This window comes from Salmo salar, chromosome ssa10 (assembly GCF_905237065.1).
Source record: "Salmo salar chromosome ssa10, Ssal_v3.1, whole genome shotgun sequence".
NCBI classification, from domain to species: domain Eukaryota; kingdom Metazoa; phylum Chordata; class Actinopteri; order Salmoniformes; family Salmonidae; genus Salmo; species Salmo salar.
The window spans coordinates 62,086,448-62,114,281 of NC_059451.1; the positions used below are offsets into that span (position 1 = coordinate 62,086,448).

At 43.2% G+C, this 27,834-nt stretch overlaps 1 protein-coding gene across 1 annotated transcript in view; it reads left to right on the top strand.

The window, feature by feature from the left end:
• The window catches only part of LOC106560693 (forkhead box protein O1-A), a 76,743-nt gene extending 50,141 nt beyond the window's left edge, over positions 1-26,602 (top strand). Inside the window, exons 2-4 of the mRNA XM_014123816.2 lie at positions 22,627-22,818; positions 23,445-24,924; positions 25,086-26,602. Of these exons, the coding sequence (XP_013979291.1) occupies positions 22,627-22,818; positions 23,445-24,887 (1,635 nt within the window). The 3' untranslated portion in view covers positions 24,888-24,924; positions 25,086-26,602. The remainder of the gene's footprint in view (positions 1-22,626; positions 22,819-23,444; positions 24,925-25,085) is intronic.
• The last annotated feature ends 1,232 nt before the right edge of the window (positions 26,603-27,834 follow it).

Sequence of the window (27,834 nt, forward strand, 5' to 3'; positions counted from 1 at the left end):
TTTACTCACGTTGGCTGCGGTGAAGGAGAGCCTGCAGGTTTTTCTGAGCCGTTGAATTGTGACTACTTTGTCTCTATACTGACGCTTAGCTTGTTTGATTGCCTTGCGGAAGGAATAGCTACACTGTTTGTATTCGGTCATGTTTCCGGTCACCATGATTAAAGGCAGTGGTTCACGCTTTCAGTTTTACTTAAAGTATTAGTAATTGACTGACCAGGTGTCTCCAGATCTCCCAACAATGTTATTTTTAGGGTAAATTTTAGATTAATGTTATGCTTTTTCAGCCATTCCTGAACCTGAGACCATAAACATGCTACCTGAAAGCAATACCAAAACAAATGGTCTATTGATAATGTATCCTCACAACAAAATCTGCAGAGCTGCAATGATTGTATTCCCCAGATATTCAACATTTTGTTGGTGGCAAGAATACTGCAGAATAATTTTTGCTGAAAAGCACTTGAATTTTGCGTCATTTTATCTTTCAACTCATACACTCTGTACCACAGGTATTTTATCAAACAGCACATTTGAGTTCAACCGTAATATTTGTTCTCTTTTCAGGGGGATGAAATTCAAATTGTAACCAGCTCTGCAATGCTTGTTTGAAAAAGAGAGATACTTTGAAAAAGGTTTCATTTTCAATTAATCGAAAATGAGACATGGCAATCTTTAAACAATGGATGAGCTTTTCTTAGTAATCCACTTGAGAACCATTTAGGATTCAAGTAAAAACTTTTGTGTAAGTGAAGCTTTTAGAGAGGTTTATTGCTTTTATATTTAATAATCTCAACCCACCCAGTTCATATTTATTATATAGATAGGCACGCTTTATCTTGTCTGGTTTAGCATCCCAGATAAAGCAAAATATTTCTTGCTCATATCATTTGAAAAACCAATCATCAGGAGTAGCCAGTGCCATTAGTAAGTGAGTAAACTGAGATATTACTAAGGAGTTAATCCTTTTTTTTTTACTAGTTTTCTATTGAAATTCATTGTGGAGAGCTCATTTATATATTTTGTGATATGAATACCAAGTATGTCTACTTCACCATCAGCCCATTTTATAGGTAAACTGCAGGGTAATGTAGAAGTTGTATTTTTTTAAAGATCCAATATTGTACACATTATAATTAGGTTTTAGTCTAGAGAATCCAGAAAAGTTATTTAGATTTTCAATGAGAATCGGCTCTACCTTGCGGACTTAATATAAAACTTGAGACATCGGCATACATGGACACCTTTGTTTTTAAGCCTTGGATTTCTAATCCTATAATGTTGTTATATGCACTGCTTTTAATAGCTAGCATTTCGATGGCCATAACGAATAGATATGGTGACAGCGGAAACCCTTGTTTAACTCCTCTTGACAATTCAAAATTCTCTGAGAAGTAGCTGCTATATACTATTTTACACCTGGGGTTGCTATGCATTACTTTAGGCCATTTTATAAGAGACTCATCGAAATTGAAAACATTTATGAATTAAATCCAATCTTACTTTATCTAAGGCCTTTTCAAAATCCGCTATAAATACCAGTGTAACGGCCGTCGTTAGAATTAGACCAAGGTGCAGCGGAGGATGTGTTCATCTTCAGGAATTTATTACAGAAAGAACACGTTAGACAAAAAACAAGAAACCGACAGCCAAAAAGTCCTGTCAGGTGCAAACACTAACAGAAACAATTACCCACAAAACCCAAAGGAAAAACATGCTCCTTATGTGTGACTCCCAATCAGCAACAACGAGCTTCAGCTGTGCCTGATTGGGAGCCACACACGGCCCAAAACAAAGAAATACAAAAACATAGAAAAAGGAACATAGAACGCCCACCCAATGTAACACCCTGGCCTAACCAAAATAAAGAACAAAAACCCCTCTATGGCCAGGGCGTTACAACCAGGCCTGGCTTCTTAGATGTTTCATGTTGTTCTATTATTTCTAGTAGTCGTCTTATATTATCTCCAATGTATCATCCATGTAAAAAACCTGTCTGATCAGGATGAACAATACCTGGTAAAACCTTTTTATTTCTGAGTGCTATGCATTTCGCAAATATTTTTGCATCACAACATTGAAGTGTAAGAAGCCTCCCATTTTTTAGATGGACTGGGTCTTTATATTTGCCATCAGGGTCTTGTTTTAATAATATAGAAATCAGACCTTCCTGCTGAGTACCTGATAGACTACCATTTCTATAGGAGTAGTTAAAACAAGCTAATAATGGAGCTTTGAGTATATCAAAAAAGTCTTTATATACCTGTACCAGAATGCCATCAAGCTTGGGTTTTATCCAGACTAAACGGATTTAATAGCCTCAAAAAGATATTCCTCTGTATCTTGGCCTTCGAACTGATCTTTTTGTACATTTGTACATTTTTTATAATCTTTTGGAAAGAATTCCTTACACTGATTGTCATTTAGAGGGTGAGGATGAGACTGAAAAGATAACATCTGCTTAAAATATTTAGCTTTCTCTTTTAAAATATAATTAGGAGAATCATAGATGACTCTGTCTTTAGTAAAGAGTTTCTGCAAATTATTTTTGGTTGCGTTCCTGTGTTGGAGATTCAGGAAGAATTTTGAGAATTTTTCTCGATATTCCATCTAGTTTCCTTTATTTTTGTAATAGATTACGTTAGATCGTTCTTGAATAAGTTCCCCCAGTTATTTTTGTTTTTCCTCTAACTTATTTTGTATCGCCATACTACAGTTTTCATTGCTATCTACCTGTACTATTAGTTCATGTATTTCCTTGTTAGTCTTGTCTCTTTAGACAGGAACTGCTTTTTTATTATTGATGTGTATGGAATTGAATGACCTCTGAAGGTACAGTACATTTAAAGGTATCCCAAACAATAAGGGGACTTTGATTACATTTCCAATATCCCCGTCCACGTGGAAATTCTGTAAGAGTTATGTGAATTAGGTGATGATCCGATCGCATTCTGTTTCCGATTAATACTTTTTTAACCTTTGATTCAAGAGCGAAAGAGACAAGAAAGTAGTCAAGAATACTAGCTTAATTATGTCTCCTCCATGTAAATCTCACAAGGTCAGGGTTTTTTAGTCTCCAAATATCCACGAATGTGTCCATAATATTTGTGATCTCCTTAAGGGCACGGTGATGATAGTTTGTAGAGTGATTTCCTTTACTGTCCATTGAGGTACTTAACATTGTTTTTGTCTCCCACAATAATGATTTGATCATTTGTTGCCTGTAAGTTCAATAAATTGGAATAAATATTGTCGAAGCATATGGATAATCCTGATTAGGACCATATAGATTAATTAGCCAAATCTGTTTTTCATCCACTTTCGTAATCAAAAGCATCACAACTTTTCAGTTCTTTTCCCAATGACAGAGTGTGTATGATGTCAGGATGAGTAAGACTATAATGTGTGTGTCTAAATAAATAATAACCCAGACATTTTGCGTTGTTGATTGTCTATGTGTGTAACATGAAGTGAGTTTAGCCTTAATATTCAGGATGATAATTGTAATCGTTATCATATCACCATCATAGTTGCATCATATTTACATTAAACATAACTCTCATAGAAAAAAACATCCCAGTATTTCCATAGTAATTGACGTTTCACATGATTATGAAAGAGACCTTGCATTACTATAGAGACGGCTTCACTACAGTACAAATGTATCCCATACAATATGTTATTATTTCCCAACATCCTTGTTCTGATATCTTCCCATTGCTTGTTGTAAACATAGATAAACATGTAGGCAAAGACATACAAAAAATAGGCAACCAAAAAATATATTAAATTATAGAAAAGTTCTCAACAATAGAGAGAGGAGAGAAGATGAGATAAGAGTGAGAGATCAAGTGTGTGTGTGTGTGTGTCACAGTATCTAACGAAGGTGGCGCCCCTCCTCGGTCGGGCGGCGCTCGGCGGTCGTCGTCGCCGGCCTATTAGCTGCCACCGATCGTTGTTTCTGTGTCTTTTGGTTTTGTCTGTCTATCTCGCACCTGTTTTGTGTTTGTCATTAGTGGGGGGTTATTTAGTGTGTATTTTCAGTTGGGGTTCTCGTGCGGGATTGTTTATTGTCCACTCAGGACAGTTGTGATTGTAAACTGTTATTGTCTATTATATTGCCGGGCGCTTTTTTTTCCCAGTGCGCTTATTTTGGGAAGGTGTTTTCCCCTGGCAGACTTCGCCACGCGCCTGGTGCCCTACGGCTATTGCGTGTTACTATTATTATTAAAACACAGTTGCTCCGGCCCTCTGTCTCCTGCTCCTGATTCCACATCTCCACTGGTCCTAGACGGTCGTGACAGAGTGTATGCGACCGTAAGCGAGCGTGTAATTGAGTGTGTGTGCACGTATCAACTTCATAGTGTTCAGATATTTTTACAGTCCCCATTATTTTTTCTGGAGCCTGATGTCCCCGTAGAATTTAGTACAGCCATGGTGTTATGGAGCTGTCTCGGTAGAGCTGTCCATCTATAAAGAGTTTGTTCACAATGAGAAAGGCACGCTTGCCCTTCTCCCTCTGTTGCCTTTACGCCGTTCGTTTATCTCCCTTGGAAATTGGTAATTGAGACCAAATTTGGTCCCTTTAAGCTCCCTTCCGCTGCTTTTGATCAGCTCCTTTTGTTGGTAGTGTTCAAATTTGGTCTTGTCGCTCCGAGCTCCAAGTCTGTGCACTCGGTGGAAAGCCACCTTGTTTACGGTCTCTAGAGGAAGTTTCAAGGCGGATTTAGTGAACTCTCAACAGGTAGAGTGCTTTCTGCGTAGTCTGGTTCAAGTATAATGATCCCTGGACCTGGGAACCCAGGTCCCAAATGGCTGCCTGCTGCACCAAAGCCCAAGAGCTAGACTGTCCCTTTTTATAATTCATTCATTATAATATACATTCATACCATTCTCATTCTCCAAGTGGAAATGTTGTTTGGATAGCTCAGAAACTGCACAACACTTGTGATGAATAACTTTTGGCTTATTTAATTGCATTTACTAGTTTACTGTCAATTTCTTTGTTGTTTTTGTTTGGAGAGCATGTGTCCGGTTTGTCTGTCATGTTTAATGTTGTGTGAACGTGCACGCTTTAGCGTGCATAGATATACCTGGCCTGCGCGCCAAGAATAGGTGTGGCCAAATGTACACTACATGAGCAAAAGTATGTGGACACCTGCTCGTCGAACATCTCATTCCAAAATCATGGGCATTAATATGGAGTTGGTCCCCCTTTGCTGCTATAACAGCCTCCACTCTTCTGGGAAGGCTTTCCACTAGATGTTGGAACATTGCTGCGTGGGCTTGCTTCCATTAAGCCACAAGAGCATTAGGAGGTCATGCACTGATGTTGAGCAATCATGCCTGGCTCGCAGTCGGCGTTCCAATTCATCCCAAAGGTGTTTGATTGGGTTCAGGTCAGGGCTCTGTGCAGGCCAGTCAAGATCTTCCACACCGATCTTTACAAACCATTTCTGTATGGACCTCACTGTGTGCACGGGGGCATTGTCATGCTGAAACAGGAAAGGGCCTTCCCCAAACTGTTGCAACAAAGTTGGAAGCACAGAATCGTCTAGAATGTCATTGTATGCTGTAGCGTTAAGATTTCCCTTCAATAGAACTAAGGGTCCTAGCCCAAACCATGAAAAACAGCCCAAGACCATTATTCCTCCACCACCAAACTTTACAGTTGGAACTATGCATTGGGGCAGGTAGCTTTCTCCTGGCATCCGTCAAACACAGATTCGTCCATCGGACTGCCAGATGGCGAAGCGTGATTCATCACTCCACTCTCATCACTCATGAAGCTCCCGACGAACAGTTCTTTGCTGACGTTACTTCCAGAGGGAGTTTGGATCTCGGTAGTGAGTGTTACCACCGATTGATGATTTTTACACGCTACGCGCTTTAGCCCTCGGCGGTACGGTTCTGTGTGCTTGTGTGGCCTACCACTTTGCATCTGAGCCGTTGTTGCTCCTAGACATTTTCACTTCACAATAACAGCACTTACAGTTGACTGGGGCAGCTCTAGCAGGGCAGAAATTGGACAAACTGACTTGTTGGAAAGGTGGCATCCTATGACGGTGCCACGTTGAAAGTCACTGAGCTCTTCAGTAAGGCCATTCTACTGCCAATGTTTGTCTATGGAGATTGTATGACTGTGTGCTTGATTTTATACACCTGTCAGCAACGGATGTGGCTGAAATAGACAAATCCACTAATTTGAAGGGGTGTCCACATACTTTTGCATATAGAGTGTATTTAAGTGCCCATTTGAGGATGTTCCAGCTAGTTAGTAATGTTTTGGGTAAGGAGCGGCAGTATCTGAGCCTGGTAGACCCCACATGTGCTTTGTTGGTTAAGAGGCTTTTTCTTTTGAATGCTGACATTTTGATGTCAGAACTTTGTAAATATTACCGTCATCTTTGAAACACCAGCGCTGTGTAAATATATCCAACACTCATTTGCACCTCTACTGTACCTGCCTGTTCAGCCTCCTGCTGAATCTTGTACTTGAATGCCCTTATTTTACGCTGACACAGCGCGGCGGAGATGGGCTACAGATTACACACCAACCTGTCACTTCATAGGCACTCAGTGGTCTCGGAGTCTCTGCATTTCAACTTTATGTTTATTGTGGTATAGTGTGATATAAGCAGAATTCAATATAATTCCAATGCAAGAACCCCCCAAAATGTAGCCCTCTCGCTGATTTCATCTGCCCCCTGGCGCCGGGTCTGACCTGGTGACCGAACAGGCTACCATGTGCAGCTGGGGGGGATAGCTCCAGGGGCCCTTGGGGGTGGGCTGGGCATTCATGGCCGGTTTGGCGGAGACCCAGGGAGGGGGGGGCCCGGAGTACCTGACCACCACACAGGCCTGTCTGTCAACATAAGCCCCGCACACCACAGGGTCGTCGGCCTGCCAGGGGTGGTCAAATCTCCCATCCCCGAAGTTGAACTTTAACCATTAATAACTGGCACACAAGAGCATGTCTAGATGTGCATTTTCCCATAATCAAATCCATTTTGGGATAAAGTGTAATATAGGATAAGGCGAGGACAGCAGGGGTGGAGGAGGTGGGGGGAAGGTGTTCCGGGGGATGGATAGGTCTTGTTCGAAAGTTGGTAACTATAGGGTGAGACCCAGAGAGGGGCACTCCATCCAGCCAGCTTCCTGCCCTGATCCACGGAACTTACTCTGCCCCCCAGAAGGAAAGTGTCACTCCCCCAGTCACCTAGATCTAGGCCTCAGCCAGCCCTCCACTCACTAGAGGCCCAGTAAGCCAGAAAAAGGGGGGACAGAACAGCCAACCTCCACAGATGCTGCCTGCTCTTCTCTCCTGAAGGACAGTGTCACACACACCTATTTACATAGGCCTTCTCCCTGGGGTCTACCTGACCTCCAGGCAGGCTCCCACGGACCTGGTGACCTCTTCTACTGTCAAAGCACCGCTGTTGGTCCTGACTCCTACCTCACCCTCCTTGGATCTCTTTGGGCATCACCCATCACCGCGTCCCGGCCAGGGCTCAGCCACCTCCACAACCTCGCCCCAAGGCGAACCTGGGCCCCCACACTCAAGCAGCCCTCTCCAGGCCACAAATAACTCTATTGCCCCGCTGTCATGAACCACCAGCACCTGGTGACCCAAATGCGCACTGTGCACCTGGTAACCAATAACAGGCTCTGTGCACCTGGTAACATGCTCGCTTTTCTGTTCATAGAGTCCCAACTCTACGCTCAACAGCCTAAGTCCAACTATGCACTTTCCGTGCCAGAGAGGGGCCCTGCCCGAGTCCGGCCGCCCTTGCTCTGACTCTGAGTGCCCCATCTGGGGGCCCCTGCATGTGCCTTGTGACACTTCGACTTCCAGGAAGGCCACAGTGAGTCAGGCCTGACTCACAGTCCAAGAGGACGGGCCCACTCTGTTTCTGGCCCCTGCTTCCCTGCCTTCCCTCTCCCTGGGCCTGAGAGTCCAGCTTACTCCCTGGAAGCCCAGACCTGCAGGCCTCCACACCTACTCTCCTGTCCCAGTCCAACACCCCTCTCTCTGGGCATCACCCATGACCAAATAACTGTATGTATTTAACTGTGGATGAAGGATGTATTGCTGCCTCGATCAGAGCTCTGGCCTGACTTAGCTTTTTATTTGCAACTCTGCCTAGAAGGCCAGCAACCCGGGGGTCGCCTCTTCACTGTTGACGTTGAGACTGGTGTTTTGCGGGTACTATTTAATGAAGCTGCCAGTTGAGGACTTGTGAGGCATCTGTTTCTCAAACTAGACATTCTAATGTACTTGTCCTCTTGCTCAGTTGTGCATCGGGGCCTCCCACTCCTCTTTCTATTCTGGTTAGAGACAGTTTGCGCTGTTCTGTGAAGGGAGTAGTACACAGCATTGTACGAGATCTTCAGTTTCTTGGCAATTTCTCACATGGAATAGCCTTCATTTCTCAGAGCAAGAATAGACTGATGAATTTCAGAAGAAAGTTCTTTGTTTCTGGCCATTTTGAGCCTGTAATCGAACCCACAAATTCTGATGCACCAGATACTCAACTAGTCTAAAGAAGGCCAGTTGTATTGCTTCTTTTATCAGCACAACAGTTTTCAGCTGTGCTAACATAATTGCAAAAGGCTTTTCTAATGATCAATTAGCCTTTTAAAATGATAAACTTGGATTAGCTAACACAACGTGCCATTCGAACACGAGAGTGATGGTTGCTGATAGTGGACCTCTGTACGCCTATGTGGATATTCCATAAAAGAATCTGCTGATTCCAGCTACAATAGTCATATACAACATTAACAATCTCTACACTGTATTTCTGATCAATTTGTTATTTTAATGGACAAAAAATGTGCTTTTCTTTAAAAAACAAGGACATTTCTAAGTGACCCCAAACTTTTGAACGGTAGTGTATATTGACTCTATGCACAATCACAGGACTCTACACACTCACTCACGCACACTCACACTGACACTCCAACACAAACACACACTTCATTTTCTCACACACATAAAACGCACAGACATTCATACTGACTCTACACACACCCACACACACACTCACATATAATCATCATATACGTTGCTGCTACTCTGTTTATCATATATCCCTTTTTACAGAAAGTGATGCGACAAACAAAAAACATTCAGTCAGCAGCAGTCCTGTGGGAGAAAACATGCCCAGTTCCTGTTGCGTCATGCTGATGACAGAGTCAGGATTTGACGTAAACAGCATGAGTCCATGGCCCCATCCTGCCTGGTGTCAATGGTACAGGCTGGTGGTGTAATGGTGTTGGGAATGCTTTCCTGGCACACATTAGGTTCCTTGATACCAATTGAGAAACGTTTGAATGCCAAACCTTGTAGAATACATGCCCCAGAGAATTCAGAATGTTCTGTAGGCAAAGGGGTGTCAAACCTGGTACTAGATGGGTGTACCTATAAAACTGGCCTCTGAGTGTATATTTGATCATTTTTATTTTATTTATGCACTTTGAGACTATTCTTGTAAAATGAAAAGCACATTTTACGAATGTAATAAATTATTATTATTATGTATCTCTACCCCTACCAGTCCAGTATCCCTGCATATTGTAAATATGGTATTGGCACTGACACTGTATATACACTATAAACTCAGCAAAAAAACAAACGTCCTCTCACTGTCAACTGCGTTTATTTTCAGCAAACTTGTGTAAATATTTGTATGAACATAACAAGATTCAACAACTGAGACATAAACTGAACAACTTCCACAGACACGTGACTAACAGATGTGTTCCTGAACAAAGGGGGGTCAAAATCAAAAGTCACAGTCAGTATCTGGTGTGGCCCCCAGCTGCATTAAGCACCGCATTGCATCTCCTCCTCATGGACTGCACCAGATTTACCAGTTCTTGCTGTGAGATGTTACCCCACTCTTCCACCAAGGCACCTGCAAGTTCCCGGAAATTCCTGGGGGGAATGGCCCTAGCCCTCACCCTCCGATCTAACAGGTTCCAGACGTGCTCAATGGGATTGAGATCCGGGTTCTTCGCTGGCCATGACAGAATACTGACATTCCTGTCTTGCAGGAAATCATGCACAGAACGAGCACTATGGCTGGTGGCATTGTCATGCTGGAGGGTCATGTCAGGATGAGCCTGCAGGAAGGGTACCATATGAGGGAGGAGGATGTCTTCCCTGTAACGCACAGCGTTGAGATTGCCTGCAATGACAACAAGCTCAGTCCGATGATGCTGTGACACACCGCCCCAGACCACGACGGATCCTCCACCTCCAAATCGTACAGGCCTCGGTGTAACACTCATTCCTTCGACGATAAACGCGAATCCAACAATCAGTGAAAAGCACTTTTTGCCAGTCCTGTTTGGTCCAGCGACGGTGGATTTGTGCCCATAGGCGACGTTGCTGGTGATGTCTGGTGAGGACCTGCCTTACAACAGGCCTACAAGCCTCTCTCAGCCTATTGAGGACAGTCTGAGCACTGATGGAGGGATTGTGCGTTCCTTGTGTAACTCGGGCAGTTGTTGTTGCCATCCTTTACCTGTCCCGCAGGTGTGATGTTCGGATGTACCGATCGTGTGCAGGTGTTGTTACACGTGGTCTGCCACTGCGAGGATGATCAGCTGTCCGTCCTGTCTCCCTGTAGCGCTGTCTTAGGCGAGTCACAGTACGAACATTGCAACTTATTGCCCTGGCCACATCTGCAGTCCTCGTGCCTCCTTGCAGCATGCCTAAGGCACGTTCACGCAGATGAGCAGGGACCCTGGGCATATTTCTTTTGGTGTTTTTCAGAGTCAGTAGAAAGGCCTCTTTTGTGTACTAAGTTTTCATAACTGTGACCTTAATTGCCTACCGTCTGTAAGCTGTTAGTTTCTTAACAACCGTTCCACAGGTGCATGTTCATTCATTGTTTATGGTTCATTGAACAAGCATGGGAAACAGTGTTTAAACCCTTTACAATGAAGATCTGTGAAGTTATTTGGATTTTTACGAATTATCTTTGAATGACAGGGTCCTGAAAAAGGGACGTTTATTTTTTTGCTGAGTTTATATACAAAAGTATCTGGACACCGCTTCAAATTAGTGGATTCAGCTATTTCATCCACACCCGTTGCTGATAGGTGTATAAAATCGAGCGCACGCCCATGCAATCTCCATAGACAAAGATTGGCAGTAGAATGGCTTTACTGAAGGGCTAAGTGACTTTCAACATGGCACCTTTCAAACAAGTCAGTGTGTTAAATCTCTGCCCTGCTAGAGCTGCCCCAGTCAACTGTAAATGGAAACATCTAGGAACAACAGCAGCTCAGCTGCGAAGTGGTAGGCCACACATGCTCAGAGAATGGGAGTGCCGAGGGCTGAAGCACGTAGCGTGCAATCGTCGTCTGTCATCAGTTGCAACACTGACTATGGAGTTCCAATCTGCCTCTGGAAGCAACGTCGGCACAAGAACTGTTCATCGGGAGCTTCATGAAATGGGTTTCCATGGCCGAGCAACCGCACACTAAGAGTGGTGTAAAGCTCGCCGCCATTGGACTGTGGAAACGCGTTCTCTGGAGTGATGAATCACGCTTCACCATCTGGTAGTCCAACGGACAAAGCTGGGTTTGGCAGATGCCAGGAGAACACTACCGTCCCCAATGCATAGTGCCAACTAGAGGTCGACCGATTAATCTGAATGGCCGATTAATTAGGGCCAATTTCAAGTTTTCATAACAATCAGTAATCGGTATTTTTGGCCACCGATTTGCCGATTGGAAAAAAAAAAAAAAAAAAGATATATATATATATATATATATATATATATATATATATATTTTTTTTTATAAATATTTTTTAACTAGGCAAGTCAGTTAAGAACACATTCTTATTTTCAATGACGGCCTAGGAACGGTGGGTTAACTGCCTTGTTCAGGGGCAGAACGACAGATCTTTACCTTGTCAGCTTGTGGATTCAATCTTGCAACCTTACGGTTAACTAGTCCAACGCTCTAACCACCTGCTTTACATTGCACTCCACGAGGAGCCTGCCTGTTACGCGAATGTAGTAAGAAGCCAAGGTAAGTTGCTACCTAGCATTAAACTTATCTTATAAAAAACAATCAACCAATCAATCATAATCACTAGTTAACTACACATGGTTGATGATATTACTAGTTTATCTAGCCTGTCCTGCGTTGCATATAATCGATGCGGTGCGCATTCGCGAAAAAGGACTGCCGTTGCTCCAACTTGTACCTAACCATAAACATCAATGTCTTTCTTAAAATCAATGCACAAGTATATATTTTTAAACCTGCATATTTAGCTAATATTGCCTGCTAACATGAATTTATTTTAACTAGGGAAAATGTGTCACCTCTGCAACAGAGTCAGGGTATATGCAGCAGTTTGGGCCGCCTGGCTCGTTGCGAACTGTGAATACTATTTCTTCCTAACAAAGGCAGCCGACTTCGCCAAACGGGGGATGATTTAACAAAAGCGCATTTGCGAATAAAGCACAATCGTTGCACGACTGTACCTAACCATAAACATCAATGTCTTTCTTAAAATCAATACACAGAAGTATATATTTTTAAACCTGCATATTTAGCTAAAAGAAATCCAGGTTAGCAGGCAATATTAACCAGGTGCAATTGTGACACTTCTCTTCCGTTCATTGCACGCAGAGTCAGGATATATGCAACAGTTTGGGCCTCCTGGCTCGACTTAGGGATGCCACCCGTTAGATAAAATACGGAACGGTTCCGTATTTCACTGAAAGAATAAACGTGATAGTTTCCGGATTCGACCATATTAATGACCTAAGGCTCGTGTTTCTGTGTGTTATTATGTTATAATTAAGTCTATGATTTGATAGAGCAGTCTGACTGAGCGATGGTAGGCACCAGCAGGCTTGTAAGCATTCATTCAAAACAGCACTTTCATGCGTTTTGCCAGCAGCTCTTCGCAATGCATTGCGCTGTTTATGACTTCAAGCCTATCAACTCCCAAGATTAGGCTGGTGTAACCGATATGAAATGGCTAGCTAGTTAGCGGGGTGCGCGCTAATAGCGTTTCAAACGTCACTCGCTCTGAGACTTGGAGTAGTTGTTCCCCTTGCTCTGCATGGGTAACGCTGCTTCGAGGGTGGCTGTTGTCGATGTGTTCCTCGTTTGAGCCCAGGTAGGAGCGAGGAGAGGGACAGAAGCTATACTGTTACACTGGCAATACTAAAGTGCCTATACGAACATCCAATAGTCAAAGGTATATGAAATACAAATCGTGTAGAGAGAAATAGTCCTATAATTCCTATAATAACTACAACCTAAAACTTCTTACCTGGGAATATTGAAGACTCATGTTAAAAGGAACCACCAGCTTCATATGTTCTCATGTTCTGAGCAAGGAACTTAAATGTTAGCTTTCTTACATGGCACATAATGCACTTTTACTTTCTTCTCCAACACTTTGTTTTTGCATTATTTAAACCAAATTGAACATGTTTCATTATTTATTTGAGGCTAAATTGATTTTATTGATGTATTATATTAAGTTAAAATAAGTGTTCATTCAGTATTGTTTTAATTGTCATTATTACAAATAAAGGTTAAAAAAAATTTGGCCGATTAATCGGTATCGGCGTTTTTGGTGCTCCAATAACCGGTATCGGTATCGGCGGTGAAAAATCATAATCGGTCGACCTCTAGTGCCAACTGTAAAATTTGGTGGAGGAGGAATAATGGTCTGGGGCTGTTTGTCTTGGTTCAGGCTTGGCCCCTTAGTTCCAGTGAAGGGAAATCTTAACGCTACAGCATACAATGACATTCCAGACAATTCTGTGTTTCCAACTTTTGCGGAAGGCCCTTTCCTGCATGACAATTCCCCCCGTGCACAGCCAGGCCTAATCGCCCAACATCAGTGCCCGACCTCACAATTGCTCTTGTGGCTTAATGGAATATTCTAACATGTAGTGGAAAGCCTTGCCAGAAGAGTGGCACACATTAATGCCCATGATTTTGGAATGAGATGTTTGATGAGCAGGTGTCCACATAATTTTTGGTCATGTAATGTAGCTTACTTCCTTTCTTGTGTTCTTCTTATTTCTATTTCTCGTCTGTTTTTGTTCTACTTTATTTTATAGTACTACTGTTATTGATTACGGCATTGTTGGGAAAGAGCATACAAGAAAGGCATTTCGCTGTGTTTGTGCACGTGACAATACAACTTTGGAACTTAAAACTTGAGTATGTGCTGTTGTTGCCCCTTACATCCTTCTGCTGACCTTACAGTTTGCTAGAACAAAAAAAGGGAACGGTGGTCATTGAGTGTGTGTGTGTGTGTGTGTGTGTGTGTGTGTGTGTGTGTGTGTGTTCGTTCTCTTTAAGCTCTTCCCAGCAAGCAGGGGATGTCCTGATGACATTTGGTGATGTTACCATTTGGTCCCTTAAGGGTTTCAACGTTTTGTTATCCCAATGACATTCTGAGATTTTATTTTATTTATTAGGATTGTTCTAAGAACATTATAAGAACATTGAGTGATAGTCCCAAGGGAATGTTCTCTGGGGGACCTTTGTGATCTTCCCTGTAAGTTCTCAGCGTGTCACTGAGGACCATGTCAGGACCTTTTTAGGACGTTCTCACAACTTTAATTTTACTAGTCCTTAGGATGGTTCGAAAGCAACATTCTCTGGGGGACCTTTATATAGTTCCCGGTTTGTCCCAGGGGAGTTTTTTTAGGATTTTCTTGGGACGTTGTGCTATGATCCCCTTAAGGTCACATTAACTTTCTTGGTAGGTTTTGTCTAGATCCCGGTTTGTCCCAGGGACGTCCCCGAGGACGTTTTTTGGACGTTCTGTCATTGTCCCCTGAAGGTTTTTGTCACGTGATGGTCCCAGGTCCCAGGTGTCCCAAACCACATTCATTACTTATAATACATCTCTGCACTTAGCAAAATAATGTCATCTGCACTGCTATTTTAGTTATCAGGTAATCTGACTATTCTGTCACTGATTTAATTTACTAATTTCAGCAATTTGAGTTTGAGGTTTCAGTAGAGTTGTTGGTGGAGCATATCATTCAGTTTTAATGTTACTCCTGAATCACTATGGTAAATGTAATAGTTTTTCTTCAGTGTATTTTTACCAGAGCTGAGATTTACTTACATGTGAAACGTGTAGGAAAAGGCCATCAGTCATTGATGTAGACATGGTGGTGTAGCAGGAGGTTTGGAATGCTGTGAATCAAGAGGTTGTGAGTTCAAATCCAAGGGGAGGACATGTTAAATAATAAGTACTGTATGAATAAACTTACATCATGTGTGTCAAATATGTAAGTTGAAAACATTGTATTGAATGCTGTGGGTGTGACTGGATCAGTTTGGTTCACCAATCAGGGTCTTGATGGGCTTGGCAAGAGTAACAAGGGGTGATGTAAAATGAAACTAGGGTGTGTGTGCCCTGGGTAAATAAATAACCATTTTTTGTGTGGGGAGGGGTTCTTTGTGACCATCAGGTGACAAAGAACAAAGACCTCCAGGGGACCATGACACAGTGTCTCAAAAATGTCCCCGGGACTAACTGGGAACTAGGCAAAACCTCCATGCAACCATGACAAAAAGTCCTGATGACTTTAGGTGGCCATTTTGTGACATCCCGGGGACGTCCTAATGCCTCATTATTGTTTGCAGGGTTACTCCAGTACTTACTGTCTTCAACTCAACTCAACCCACACACACACACACAGAAGGGAAGTGAGTCATGTGGAGACAGCGTTGCCAGGCTAATCAGATCTTACCTCACAAAACCCACTGGCCTAGCCAAGTCGGGCTGGAAGAGAGAAAAAAAAGTTTTATTGTCACATACTCCAGATGGGACTAACTATTCACCTGTCATTGTCACATCACCAAAAAACTATAACGTTGTTTTCATACAGTATATATTCTCTTGTGACTGAAAAACATTGCAGTTAATGTTGAGATGTGTTCTTTACTTGAACTCTGTGAAGCATTTATTTGGGCTGCAATTTCTGAGGCTGGTAACTCTAATGAACTTATCTTCTGCAGCAGAGGTAACTTTGGGTCTTCCATTCCTGTGGCGGTCCTCATGAGAGCCAGTTTCATCATAACGCTTTATGGTTTTTGCGACTGCACTTGAAGAAACTTTAAAAGTTCTTGAAATTTTCCAGATTGACTGACCTTCATGTCTTAAAGTTATGATGGACTGTCGTTTCTCTTTGCTTACATGAGCTGTTCTTGCCATAATATGGACTTGGTCTTTTACCAAATAGGGCTATCTTCTGTGTACCCTAGTCACAACACAACTGATTGGCTCAAACGCATTAAGATGAAAATAAATTCCACAAATTAACTTTTAAGAAGGCACACCTGTTAATTGAAATGCATTCCAGGTGACTACCTCATGAAGCTGGTTGAGAGAATGCCAAGTGTGTGCAAAGCTATCATCAAGGCGAAGGGTGGCTATTTGAAGAATCTCAAATATAAAATATAGTTTGAGTTATTTAACACTTTCTTGGTTACTGCATGATTCCATATGTTATTTCATAGTTTTGATGTATTCACTATTATTCTACAATGTAGAAAATAGTACAAATAAAGAAAAACCCTTGAATGAGTAGGTGTTCTAAAACTTTTGACCGGTAGTGAAAATGTAACTCAACTTACTGTCATCTAGCTATATTGTTTGTCAGTTATGTTCTTCATTTTTGTGTTTTTGACGGAGAAAGGATTTGTGTGGGGAACTATTTCCATTGTCGTTTACTGAGCTCTTCAAACTGTTTCTCTGGGTGTCTTTTGTAATGCTGCCCGGCCCGCCTGTAAAAAGAAAACCTTTTTTTGATATTTTCCCCTCCCTTTGTTCTTTCTCTCTCTCTATTTTCTCTCTGTTTGATGGTGTAGGCAGTTAGGGTGTGTGTGTGTGCGCATGTGCATGCGTGTGTGTCTGAGGGGGAGTTGATAGATGAGTGGGAGAGGGTTGTACAGGTGAAACAGGGTGGAGCTCTACAGGAAACGTGTTACTCAGAGCTATTGTGAAAAGGATTACAACCACTGGTTGTGTGTGTATGCATATTCGTGTGTATGTGTGCTGTGACTGAAATGTTAAAACCCCACTATTTTGCTCTCAGTTTTGTTTCTTTTTAAATCACACCGCAAGGCTAGCACTAGCACCTCCCCTCCCTCTCTGGCTCAGAGTAAACACCTCAAAGATCTACACATATTTTTAGATTGTATACAAGGTTCTAGAACCTTTTCAACTGTCAAAACAATAACACGTTCTATATGCAAGCGCAACCAAGACGTTCCCCAGTAAACATCCAATCCTGCAGCTCACCATAATTGCTAACTACCTAGTTAGTTGGCTAGCTAGCACAAAATTATAAGTTAGTATTTATTGATCCAACCCAAAAATGTAACAAATTAATTATATACACACATTGACTTGTTGCTACCAGATCCACTAAACAAAATCATCAGAAAATGTTTATTTCCCATTTATTATCAGATTAATCTAATGGTGTTACATTTGGCTAGCACAGCAAATAACCAGAGCTAGCATTGTTAAGGTAGACAAAGATCAGCTTACTTTTTAAGCCAGCTAGGTAGATTAATTTATCTCACGACAGCCAACAATATAACTAAACTAAATGTAGCTAGCATACGAGTCCAATGTTTGACGGCGACATTGTTTAGCTACATCAAAGTTAGCTAGAAGCAGTAATTACCCCACTATCGACCTCTCTCTCCCCCTCACTAATCTCTCTCCTAGCTCTTTATCGGTTTCCTCCAAAACGCAACTATATTTTAACCAGTTGTACTGCCCACTTAGTTTCAATTAAGAAACATACTGTAGTTTTAATGAACCGCTAGCTTGTGCTAGGCACGTATTATAAACGTCACGTTACGAGACCAAGCTAGTTGTTTGTTTACATGTAGTATAGTTTATAATACCAATGCTAGCGCTGTCGCCTTGTGGTAATGTTGAACTGCATATTAATTACACCAGGATGATGCATTACATGAAGCAAATAAATTGCAACTTTATTTCAACCATCATGTATTTTGAAATTAAATAAAATGAACCTTAAAATATTCCTTTATGCACACCCTCATGATAGTGACATTTGCTAATAATGTCTCTCTACTGAGAAAGCCATCCTTAAGACCGGGCTTGCACTAATCCATGTCATGATGGCATGTACAGTAGCTGTAGGAGTCAAGTCTGGTATCCTTCAACATGGTTAGCCTCATTAACTGTCTAATGAAAAAAAGCACTGATATTGCCATTATCAATCAGACTTTTCTTGTCTTTCAAGTTATTAGCAAATGATTAACATACACAGGTTATCTCAGATGTGTAAGTGAGTTTCCTATATCTAATAGTATAATTTCAAATGGAGAAAACATCTCAGCAAAATGTAAACAATGTGTGAGGATTTGCTGTTTCAAATGACAAGCCACATGTACAAGTGCCTACGAGGCCAATACTAATCCAATCATGTCTGCATTGGGCATGTACGCCATAAATAATCTCACATCCACTGTAACCAAAAGGGTAGAGCACGAATAGTGGAGGCAAGAGAAAAATCTAAGAAAAATCCCCTGGAGAATGACCACTGTGAAGGGTAACTTTTACATGGGCTGCAAAGCAGCTATGTAATGTGTGAGTTCGATCTTTGTATGGCTGACCTGACCAGGCCAGGATGCAAACCCTAATCAAATTATACTTGTAGCTAGCATGCTAACCACTGGAGAAGGAGGACAATGAGTGTAGCAGAATGAAGCAAATCGGTGCAAAGTTGCAGGAGGAGATCCTCCCGCAGCCGAGATGCTTACAGTATTAAAATATAGATACCGTCATGATAGACAGGAAGATACACTACTTCAAGTCCCAAGGGGGATGACATCACATCTCATTGGCTACTAGAACTCACATGCAGCTCACCTCCACTACAGTCACAACCCTTTCACCTCCTCCTATGCCAGCGACAGTATAACTCAGCCACCGACTGTTTGTTCAGAGTCAATGTAGCAGAATTAAATACCCACAAAATGTATTCTGTGGGTGCTAGATTGACTCAGTTCACACAGGCTGCTCTGCTGGCTGCTGAGGTTGATGCGGAGGAGGACGAGGTCAGTGAGTGTAGAAGAGGGGTGAGCGTGTATCACATGTGAGCTAGTTGACAGGTGAGTGCTAGGCTCTTTCTCAATTCATCCTTACTCGATTGCTCTCCTAGTCTCTTTCTAAAAACCCATTGGAGAAGAAGGTCAGAGGGGAGGGACTTTGTACCTTCTCCTCTAATACAGTTGCAATACAATACAGTTGAGGAGATAGGATGCAAATAATCAAGGAAAGACAGTGAGAATGCCCTAGTAGCCATGGTGTGGTTATGTCACCCGCCCTGAGACCTAAGGTACTGTTATCCTAGCCCAACCAAGATTGTGGTTTTGGTATGGTAATAGACGCTGCTTTGTGGGTATGTAGTGTTGTTGTGGACCGGGGTTGCATCCTAGGTTAGCCATACAGGGATTGTTACAACCACAGCAATGATCAAGGACATCAGCTGCAGCTGCAAATCTGTGCAATATCATCAGACAAAATGAGAGTGAGTGACAACCAAATAAAACAGAAACAGTGAATGTTCAATGACCAAAAAAATCCACTATACTTAATTAAACACTCATACATACAAAGAACGTCTATGTAAATCGTTAGTGGGTTTAGACATTAATCTTACTCCAAAACAAGAGAATATTGAATAGTTCAAATAATAGTGTCTAGTACAAATAATAAGCTGGATATCAGGGATGGTCTGGAACAGAAACCTGAACACCCGGTAGCTAGATCGCCATGCATGTTCTAGGTCTATGCATTGTTTCTTTTAAGAGTATTTTTGTATTCCTTACAACCAATTATAACATTAAACCAGTAGTATACAGTGTACATCCCATTGGCGATATACCCTTCAGTCTCTCCAGGACTTGGGACTTTCATTGGGTCCTTTAGCCGCAGTCAGGGTTTACCATCTTTCACAGGTCTGTGTATCTGAGGTTAGGAATTATAGAAATTAGACCAGTCATCATAGAATCAGTTCATTAGCAAGTAAGCTTAGCTACCTGACATTACCTAGAATAGATGGTTAACTTGATAAACAACTTACCCGTGTGCTACACATCATCCTGGCGCCGCCACCTCCTGCTGCTGCTAACGTTACTATCCATGCACACCGTGATGCTTCTTTGGGAAATCTATCTATAAACTTTAATTTTCCGAAGACGTAAGTTGAGAAAAAAGAAGAAACCCGCACACTGCTCTTGATAGTATCACTGCTCTTTAATACGCTTTACATATCGGCCTCAACCTCTCTTTCGTATCGTCTGAGATCCCTAAAGATTGGAAAGCTGCCACGGTCATCCCCCTCTTCAAAGGGGGAGACACTAGACGGAAACTGTTACAGACCTATATCTATCCTACCCTGCCTTTCTAAAGTCTTTGAAAGCCAAGTTAACAAACATCACCGAACATTTCAAATCCCACTGTACCTTCTCCGCTATGCAATCTGGTTTGCGAGCTGGTCATGGGTGCACCTCAGCCAGGTTCACCAACTGCTTCTCAGATAGAGTTCAGTGTGTCAAATCGGAGAGCCTGTTGTCCGAACCTCTGGCAGTCTCTATGGGGGTGCCACAGGGTTAAATTCTCGGGACGACTCTTTTCTCTGTATACATCAATGATGTCGCTCTTGCCGCTGGTGATTCCCTGATCCACCTCTACGCAGACAACACCATTCTGTATACTTCTGGCCCTTCTTTGGACACTGCGTTAACAAACCTCCAGACAAGCTTCAATGCCATAAATCACTCCTTCCGTGGCCTCGAACTGCTCTTAAATGCTAGTAAAACTAAATGCATGCTCTTCAACCGATCGCTGCCCGCACCTGCCCGCCCGTCTAGCATCACTACTCTGGACGGTTCTGACTTAGAATATGTGGACAACTATAAATACCTAGGTGTCTGGTTAGACTGTAAACTCCCCTTCCAGACTCACATTAAACATCTCCAATCCAAAATTAAATCTAGAATAGGCTTCCAGTTTCGCAACAAAGCATCCTTCAATCATGCTGCCAAACATACCCTCGTAAAACGAACTATCCTAATGATCCTTGACTACGGCGATGTCATTTACAAAATATCCTCCAACACTCTATTCAGCAAATTGGATGTAGTCTATCACAGTGCTATCCATTTTGTCACCAAAGCCCCATATACTACCCACCACTGCGACCTGTATGCTCTCGTTGGCTGGCCCTCGCTTTATATTCGTCGCCAAACCCACTGGCTCCAGGTCATCTATAAGTCTTTGCTAGGTAAAGCCCCGCCTTATCTCATCTCACTGGTCACCATAGCAGCACCCACCCATAGCACGTGCTCCAGCAGGTATATTTCACTGGTCATCCCCAAAGCCAACTCCTCCTTTGGATGCCTTTCCTTACAGTTCTCTGCTGCCAGTGACTGGAACAAACTACAAAAATAACTGAAGCTGGAGTCTTATATCTCTCTAACTAACTTTAAGCATCAGCTGTCAGAGCAACTTACTGATCACTCTACCTGTATACAGCCAATCTGTAAATAGCACACCCAACTATCTCATCCCCATATTGTTATTTTCTTTTCTCCTTTGCACCCCAGTATCTCTACTTGCACATTCATCTTCTGCACATCTGTCACTCCAGTGTTTAATTGCTAAATTGTAATTATTTCGCCACTATGGCCTATTTATTGCCTTACCTCCCTAATCTTACTACATTTGTTCACACTGTATATATATTTTTCTATTGTGTTATGTGTAACTCTGTGTTGTTTGTGTCGCACTGCTTTGCTTCATCTTGGCGAGGTCGCAGTTGTAAATGAGAACTTGTTCTCAACTGGTCTACCTGGTTAAATAAAGGTGAAATCTTTTTTTATTTTTTTAAACTCCCTCCCTCCCCTCACCACAGAGGCCCAGTGGGGGTTCTGCCAACAGGTCTCGTCAGGGTGGAAAAATCTGGCTAGACAAAACATCATTAGGAAGGGTGTGTGTATATTCATGCAGCGTAGAGCAGGGCACTGTCTGTCTGTCTGTCTGGCTTGTTTATTTTGATTTCACTCCCACCTCCTTCTCATATGAAAAAATGGCAAATTAGTTTTCCTTTTCAAGCCCAATAGGCCATGCCTTACCTATGTAGCTCATATTGAGTGGCTAGGATTGTGGCAGCCCTTGTGTGGTCTCTGGATGTGTGTGTGTGTGTACGTTTGTGTGCACATGCATGCGTGTGTACGTGTGTGTGTGTGATGTGGTGTTTGTGTGTGGTGTAACGAGGCAACAATTGATCTACAAGTAGTTGGAATTGTCTCCTCAAACACACACTGACATGTCACACCATTAAGTGTTTCGTAGGGACATTAGGTCAGGTTAGATATGGATTATTTAATGGACGAATACTGGGGAGGAAGACAAAGTTACACCATTTTCGAAAATCAGAGGACAGACTTTATTTGAGTATAGAGTATATCCTGAAATGTTGAAGACAAGTAAAGCCTGAATGGTGTTATTACCAATGTCTATTTTGATGTTAAATCAAAACTCTCCCTCCCTCTCTCATCCAGAACTCCATCCGCCACAACCTGTCCCTCCACAGTCGTTTTGTTCGTGTGCAGAACGAGGGGACAGGGAAGAGCTCGTGGTGGATGCTGAACCCAGAGGGAGGGAAGAGCGGGAAGTCCCCCCGACGTAGAGCTGCCTCCATGGACAACAACAGCAAGTTTACCAAGAGCAGAGGGCGGGCTGCCAAGAAGAAGGTAGGAAGGAATAGAACAGTACATACACTGTCTATCATTAGCTGTATTTCAGCATCTCTACAGTGTTTGTTTGTTAATATGGAAAAGTGAATAGGCTCATCTGTCACAGGCGTCAAAATGAGTAGACCAAGGTGCAGTATGGAATATGTTCATCTTGTGGTTTAATGAAAGAATGAACACTTTACAAATTAAACAAAAATGACAGCAGACAGTTCCGTCAGGTACTTACAACTAAACGGAAAACAACTACCCACAAAACCCAAAGGAAAAACAGGCTGCCTAAGTATGGTTCCTAATCAGAGACAACTGCCTCTGGACAGCTGCCTCTGGTTAGGAACCATACTCGGCCCAACACAAAGAAATACAACACATAGAATGCCCACCCCACAACCTGACCTAACCACATAGAGAAACAAACCCTCTCTCTCAGGTCAGGGCGTGACATCATCACTCAGACCATTATAGGTTAATATGAGGTGCCACAAATTGCTGAAACTAAAACAATCTCTACTTTTAGCTACTGTGCAGAGTTGTTCTGCACATCCGTCAGCCTTGTGTCAGTGGCCTGTCCACCTGTGTACCTTTGTCTACCTGACCTCACCTCTGTCCCTCTCCCGTCTCCCCAGGTGGCTCTCCAGGACGGGGTAGTTGGGGGTGCAGACAGCCCGGGAGGCTCCCAGTACTCCAAGTGGCTCGGCAGCCCCAACTCCCACAGCCACAGCAATGATGACTTCGAGGCCTGGACTACCTTCCGGACGCGTGCCTCCTCCGACGCCTCCACCCTCTCTGGCCGTCGCTCTCCCTTCCTGGAACAGGACATCGACCTATCAGAGGCCGACGTCCATATGGGCTACCCTGGAGGGGTGGGGCCTAAGATTACCTCCATGGCCACCCTGCCCAGCCTATCAGAAGTGGGCCTGGCCGGCTCCATGGGGGGTCATCATCATGGTCACCACGGAACAGAGAATGTCATGGAGAATCTCCTTGACAACCTCAACCTGTTGTCCCCCAAGAATCAAGGCCAGCTGGTGGTATGTGGCGGGCCTGGGTCTGGGCCCGACTCCTCCCGGTCCTCCCCCTCCTCCATGCTTCAGAACAGCCCCTATAGCTCCCCCTCCATGAACCCCCAACCCCAACAGCAGGACTACAGGAAGTGCCTCTATGGCCAGGCTGGGCCAGGCATGAACAGCCCGCATCTCTCCCCCATCCCCATGCAGACGCTGCCAGAGAGCAAGCCTCCAGGGTCCTTTGCACCCTTCCGGAGCCATTACAACTGCCCCGCTGGGCTCCTTAAGGAGCTGCTGACCTCTGACGTAGCTGACCCCCATGGCAGGGGTGGGGGTGAGGCCATGCCCACCATGGAGACAGTAGTGTCCCAGTCAGGGAGAGGGCGAGGAGGAGGAGGGCGGATGCTGCCCAACTACAGCAGCCAGGGGCAGGTGGGACAGGTGGGGGGGCACGGAGGGGTGAAAATGATGAGTCCACCTCCTCAGCAACACCCACAACACCCTCAGTCCCACCCTCAAAATCCACACCCTCACCCTCACCTGCAGCCTTTCCACAGCCAGGGCCAGTGCCCTCACCCATCTGTGTCCTCCATGAACGGCTGTGGCCTGATTCCCCTGACCAGCCTCAACCACGCTGGGGGCCCAGCCCGTCTAGCCAGCCTCAGGACACACATCCACCAGCTACAGCAGCGGCCCCACAGTGGTGGTGGTCACCCAGTTTCAGGCCATCACAACCACAGTCCCAACCACAGCGGAGCTCCTCCACCCAACTACGGCAGCAGTGCTAATTGTTATGGGAGACCAGGTCCAGGTCACAGCTCTGCTCATCCCCAGTCCCACCATCGCCATCACCACCATCATCATCATCATCAGGAGAGGCTGCCTAGTGATCTAGATGACATGTCCATCGAAAGGTTTGAGTGTGACATGGAGTCTGTTCTTCATGATACGCTGATGGATGGAGACTCGTTGGACTTCAACTTTGACCCCATGGTGACCACCCAGGGGTTTAGTCAGGGGGTTGGGGTGAAGACCACCACACACAGCTGGGTGTCTGGCTAAGACACACACACACACCTCTCCGACTCAGAGCAGACAGGTTAGTGTATAGAGATACAATATAATAAATACAACAGTGTAAATATAATATAATATATTTACTATTAAATTGTGTCTCAAACCATGTATGGTAAATGTTTTGAAATCCTTTAATACATTAATTATGCAGTTATTGATGGTTTTACATTTTTGATTTTTCAGGTTTTTCACCATTCTCCACTGGCCTCTAAAGAAACCATTGCCCCTCTCCAGAGGACTATCATCAGCCCGTCCCAATTCTGTCACTATCCATTGCAGATATGTAAGGTGGAAGAAATAAGGTGGAAACTCCATCACTAAACTGTGTTTACATATCTAGACCCTGTAGATTTGCGAAGATCAATGGCTACGGAGGTACTGCGCTGGCTGAGACTGTGAGGGAAAGGCTGGTCTAAAGTTGGCCTTGTAAATATAGCAGCACTTGACTCAGCACAATATCATTCACTTCAACAGTACTTGGAAGAAGCTGGAGACTCTTAAAGCAATGTTTTATTGTGAAAAATGTTTTGTGTTTATTATGTTATTTTAGTTTTTGGGATCTCACATTATGTTTTTGCAAGTGTGTATTTATTTTTTTATGTTCAAAATCAGGGCTGGTTTTAGCGCTTCAAAAACAACTGGAACGGAGTCGGTTCTATTTCACATTCAAGTGGGGTCTGTACCACCCTTCAAGGTGCTTTTCAATAAGGTTGTCAAAAAAAGTTTGACATATTATGTCTGAATAAGATATTATCGATGTAAATATGCTACTATACTTCAAACATATAGTGCATTCGGAAAGTATTCAGACCGCTCAACTTTTTCCACATTTTGTTACGTTACATCCTTATTCTAAAATTGATTAAATTGTTTTCCCCCCTCATCAATCTACACACAACACCCCATAATTACTAAGCAAAAACATTTTTTGTAATTGTATAAAATAAAAAACCTGAATGTGACATTTTCATAAGTATTCAGACCCTTTAGTCATTACTTTGTTGAAGCATCATTAGCAGTGATTACAACCTGGAGTCTTGTTGTGCTCCCTCTCCGGCCTCTAGGTCACCAGGCTGCTCATTATGGCGCACACCTGGCACCATCGTTACGCGCACCTGCGCATCATCAGACTCACCTGGACTCCATCACCTCCCTAATTACCTTCCCTATATATGTCACTCCCTTTGCTTCCTTCCCCAGGTGTTATTGTTTCTGTTTCATGTCTGTGCATTGTTCGTGTTTCTTGTTTTGTATTATGTTTTCATTTATTAATTAAATGATTCACTCCCTGAACTTGCTTCCCGACTCCCAGCGCACACATTACAACTACAAGCTTAGCACACCTGCATTTGAGGAGTTTCTCCCATTCTTCTCTGCAGATCTTCTCAAGCTGTGTCAGGTTGGATGGGGAGCATCGCTGCACAGCTATTTTCAGGTCTCTCCAGAGATGTTCGATCACATTTAAGTCTGGGTTCTGGCTGAGCCATTCAAGGACATTTGTCCTGAAGCCACTCCTGCATTGTCTTGGCTGTGTGCTTTGGGTCGTTGTCCTGTTGGAAGGTCAACCTTTGCCCCAGTGTGAGGTCCTGAGCGTTCTGGAGAAGGTTTTCATCAAGGATCTCTCTGTACTTTGCTCAGTTCATCTTTGCCTCGATCCTGACTAGTCTCCCAGTCCCTGCCACTGAAAAACATCCCCACAGCATTATGCTGCCACCACCATGCTTCACCGTAAGGATGTTCCCAGGTTCCTCCAGACGTGACTCTTGGCATTCAGGCCAAAGAGTTCAATCTTGGTTTCATCTGACCAGAAGATCTTGTTTCTTATGGTCTGAGAGTCCTTTACGTGCCTCTTGGCAAACTCCAAGCAGGCTGTCATGTGTCTTTTACTGAGGAGTGGCTTCCGTCTGGCTACTGTACCATAAAGGCCTGATCGGTGGAGTGCTGTAGAGATGGTTGACCTTCTGGAAGGTTATCCCATCTCCACAGAGGAACTCTCCAGCTCTGTCAGAGTGACCATCGGGTTCTTGGTCACCTCCCTGACCAAGACCCTTCTCCCCCGATTGCTCTGTTTGACCGGGCGGCCAGCTCTAGTAAGAGTGTTGGTGGTTCCAAACTTCTTCCGAGTATTGAGTCTCATAGCAAAGGGTCTGAATACTAATGTAAATAAGGTATTTATGTTGTTTATTTTTAATACATTTGCTAAAATTAAAATAAAAACTGTTTTCACTTTGTCATTATGGGGTATTGTGTGTAGATTGATGAGAAAAGAAATGTATTTAATCCATTTTAGAATAAGGCTGTAACGTAACAACATTTGGAAAAAGTCAAGGGTTCTGAATACTTTCCAAATGCACAGTATATGCTATATGCTGTGTGTATATTTGTGATACAGAATATTCTTAAATTTTTTCCTATTTCCCTAAAACCAGAAATGTCTTAGTTTCTCTCGGTCTATGCATTAAAAAGCCTTTCAAACTGCCGATATTCTATGTTGAACCATGTACCCAGGAACCAGTCCAGCATAGGAATAGCCATAATCACAGTGATTATATATCAGTGATAGTACATATCAGACTAGTTCAGTGATAGTAGATTCAGTGTATTTCAGTGACAGGACAAATCAGAGAGGTGTAGCAAGGGGTTACTTATCCAACATCTTAGGCTATTCTCACCTCAGCCTTTCATCGGTCTTCCATTCTCTCCCTCTTCAAGTCACTCCTGAGTTACGATTCATCATTCCATCTACTTTTCTCTCATCTAATGAATTTGACAATCAAACTCTCCCTTCCTGGCCTTTCTCCAATCAGCTCACTTCCCAATATACTACTTGTTCTTTCTCCCACTTCCAAAATATCTCCCTCCCACTCTCCTGAATTTTATTTTACTCACCTCTCCTTATGCCTTAATATTCTCTCTCACTTTATCTCTACTC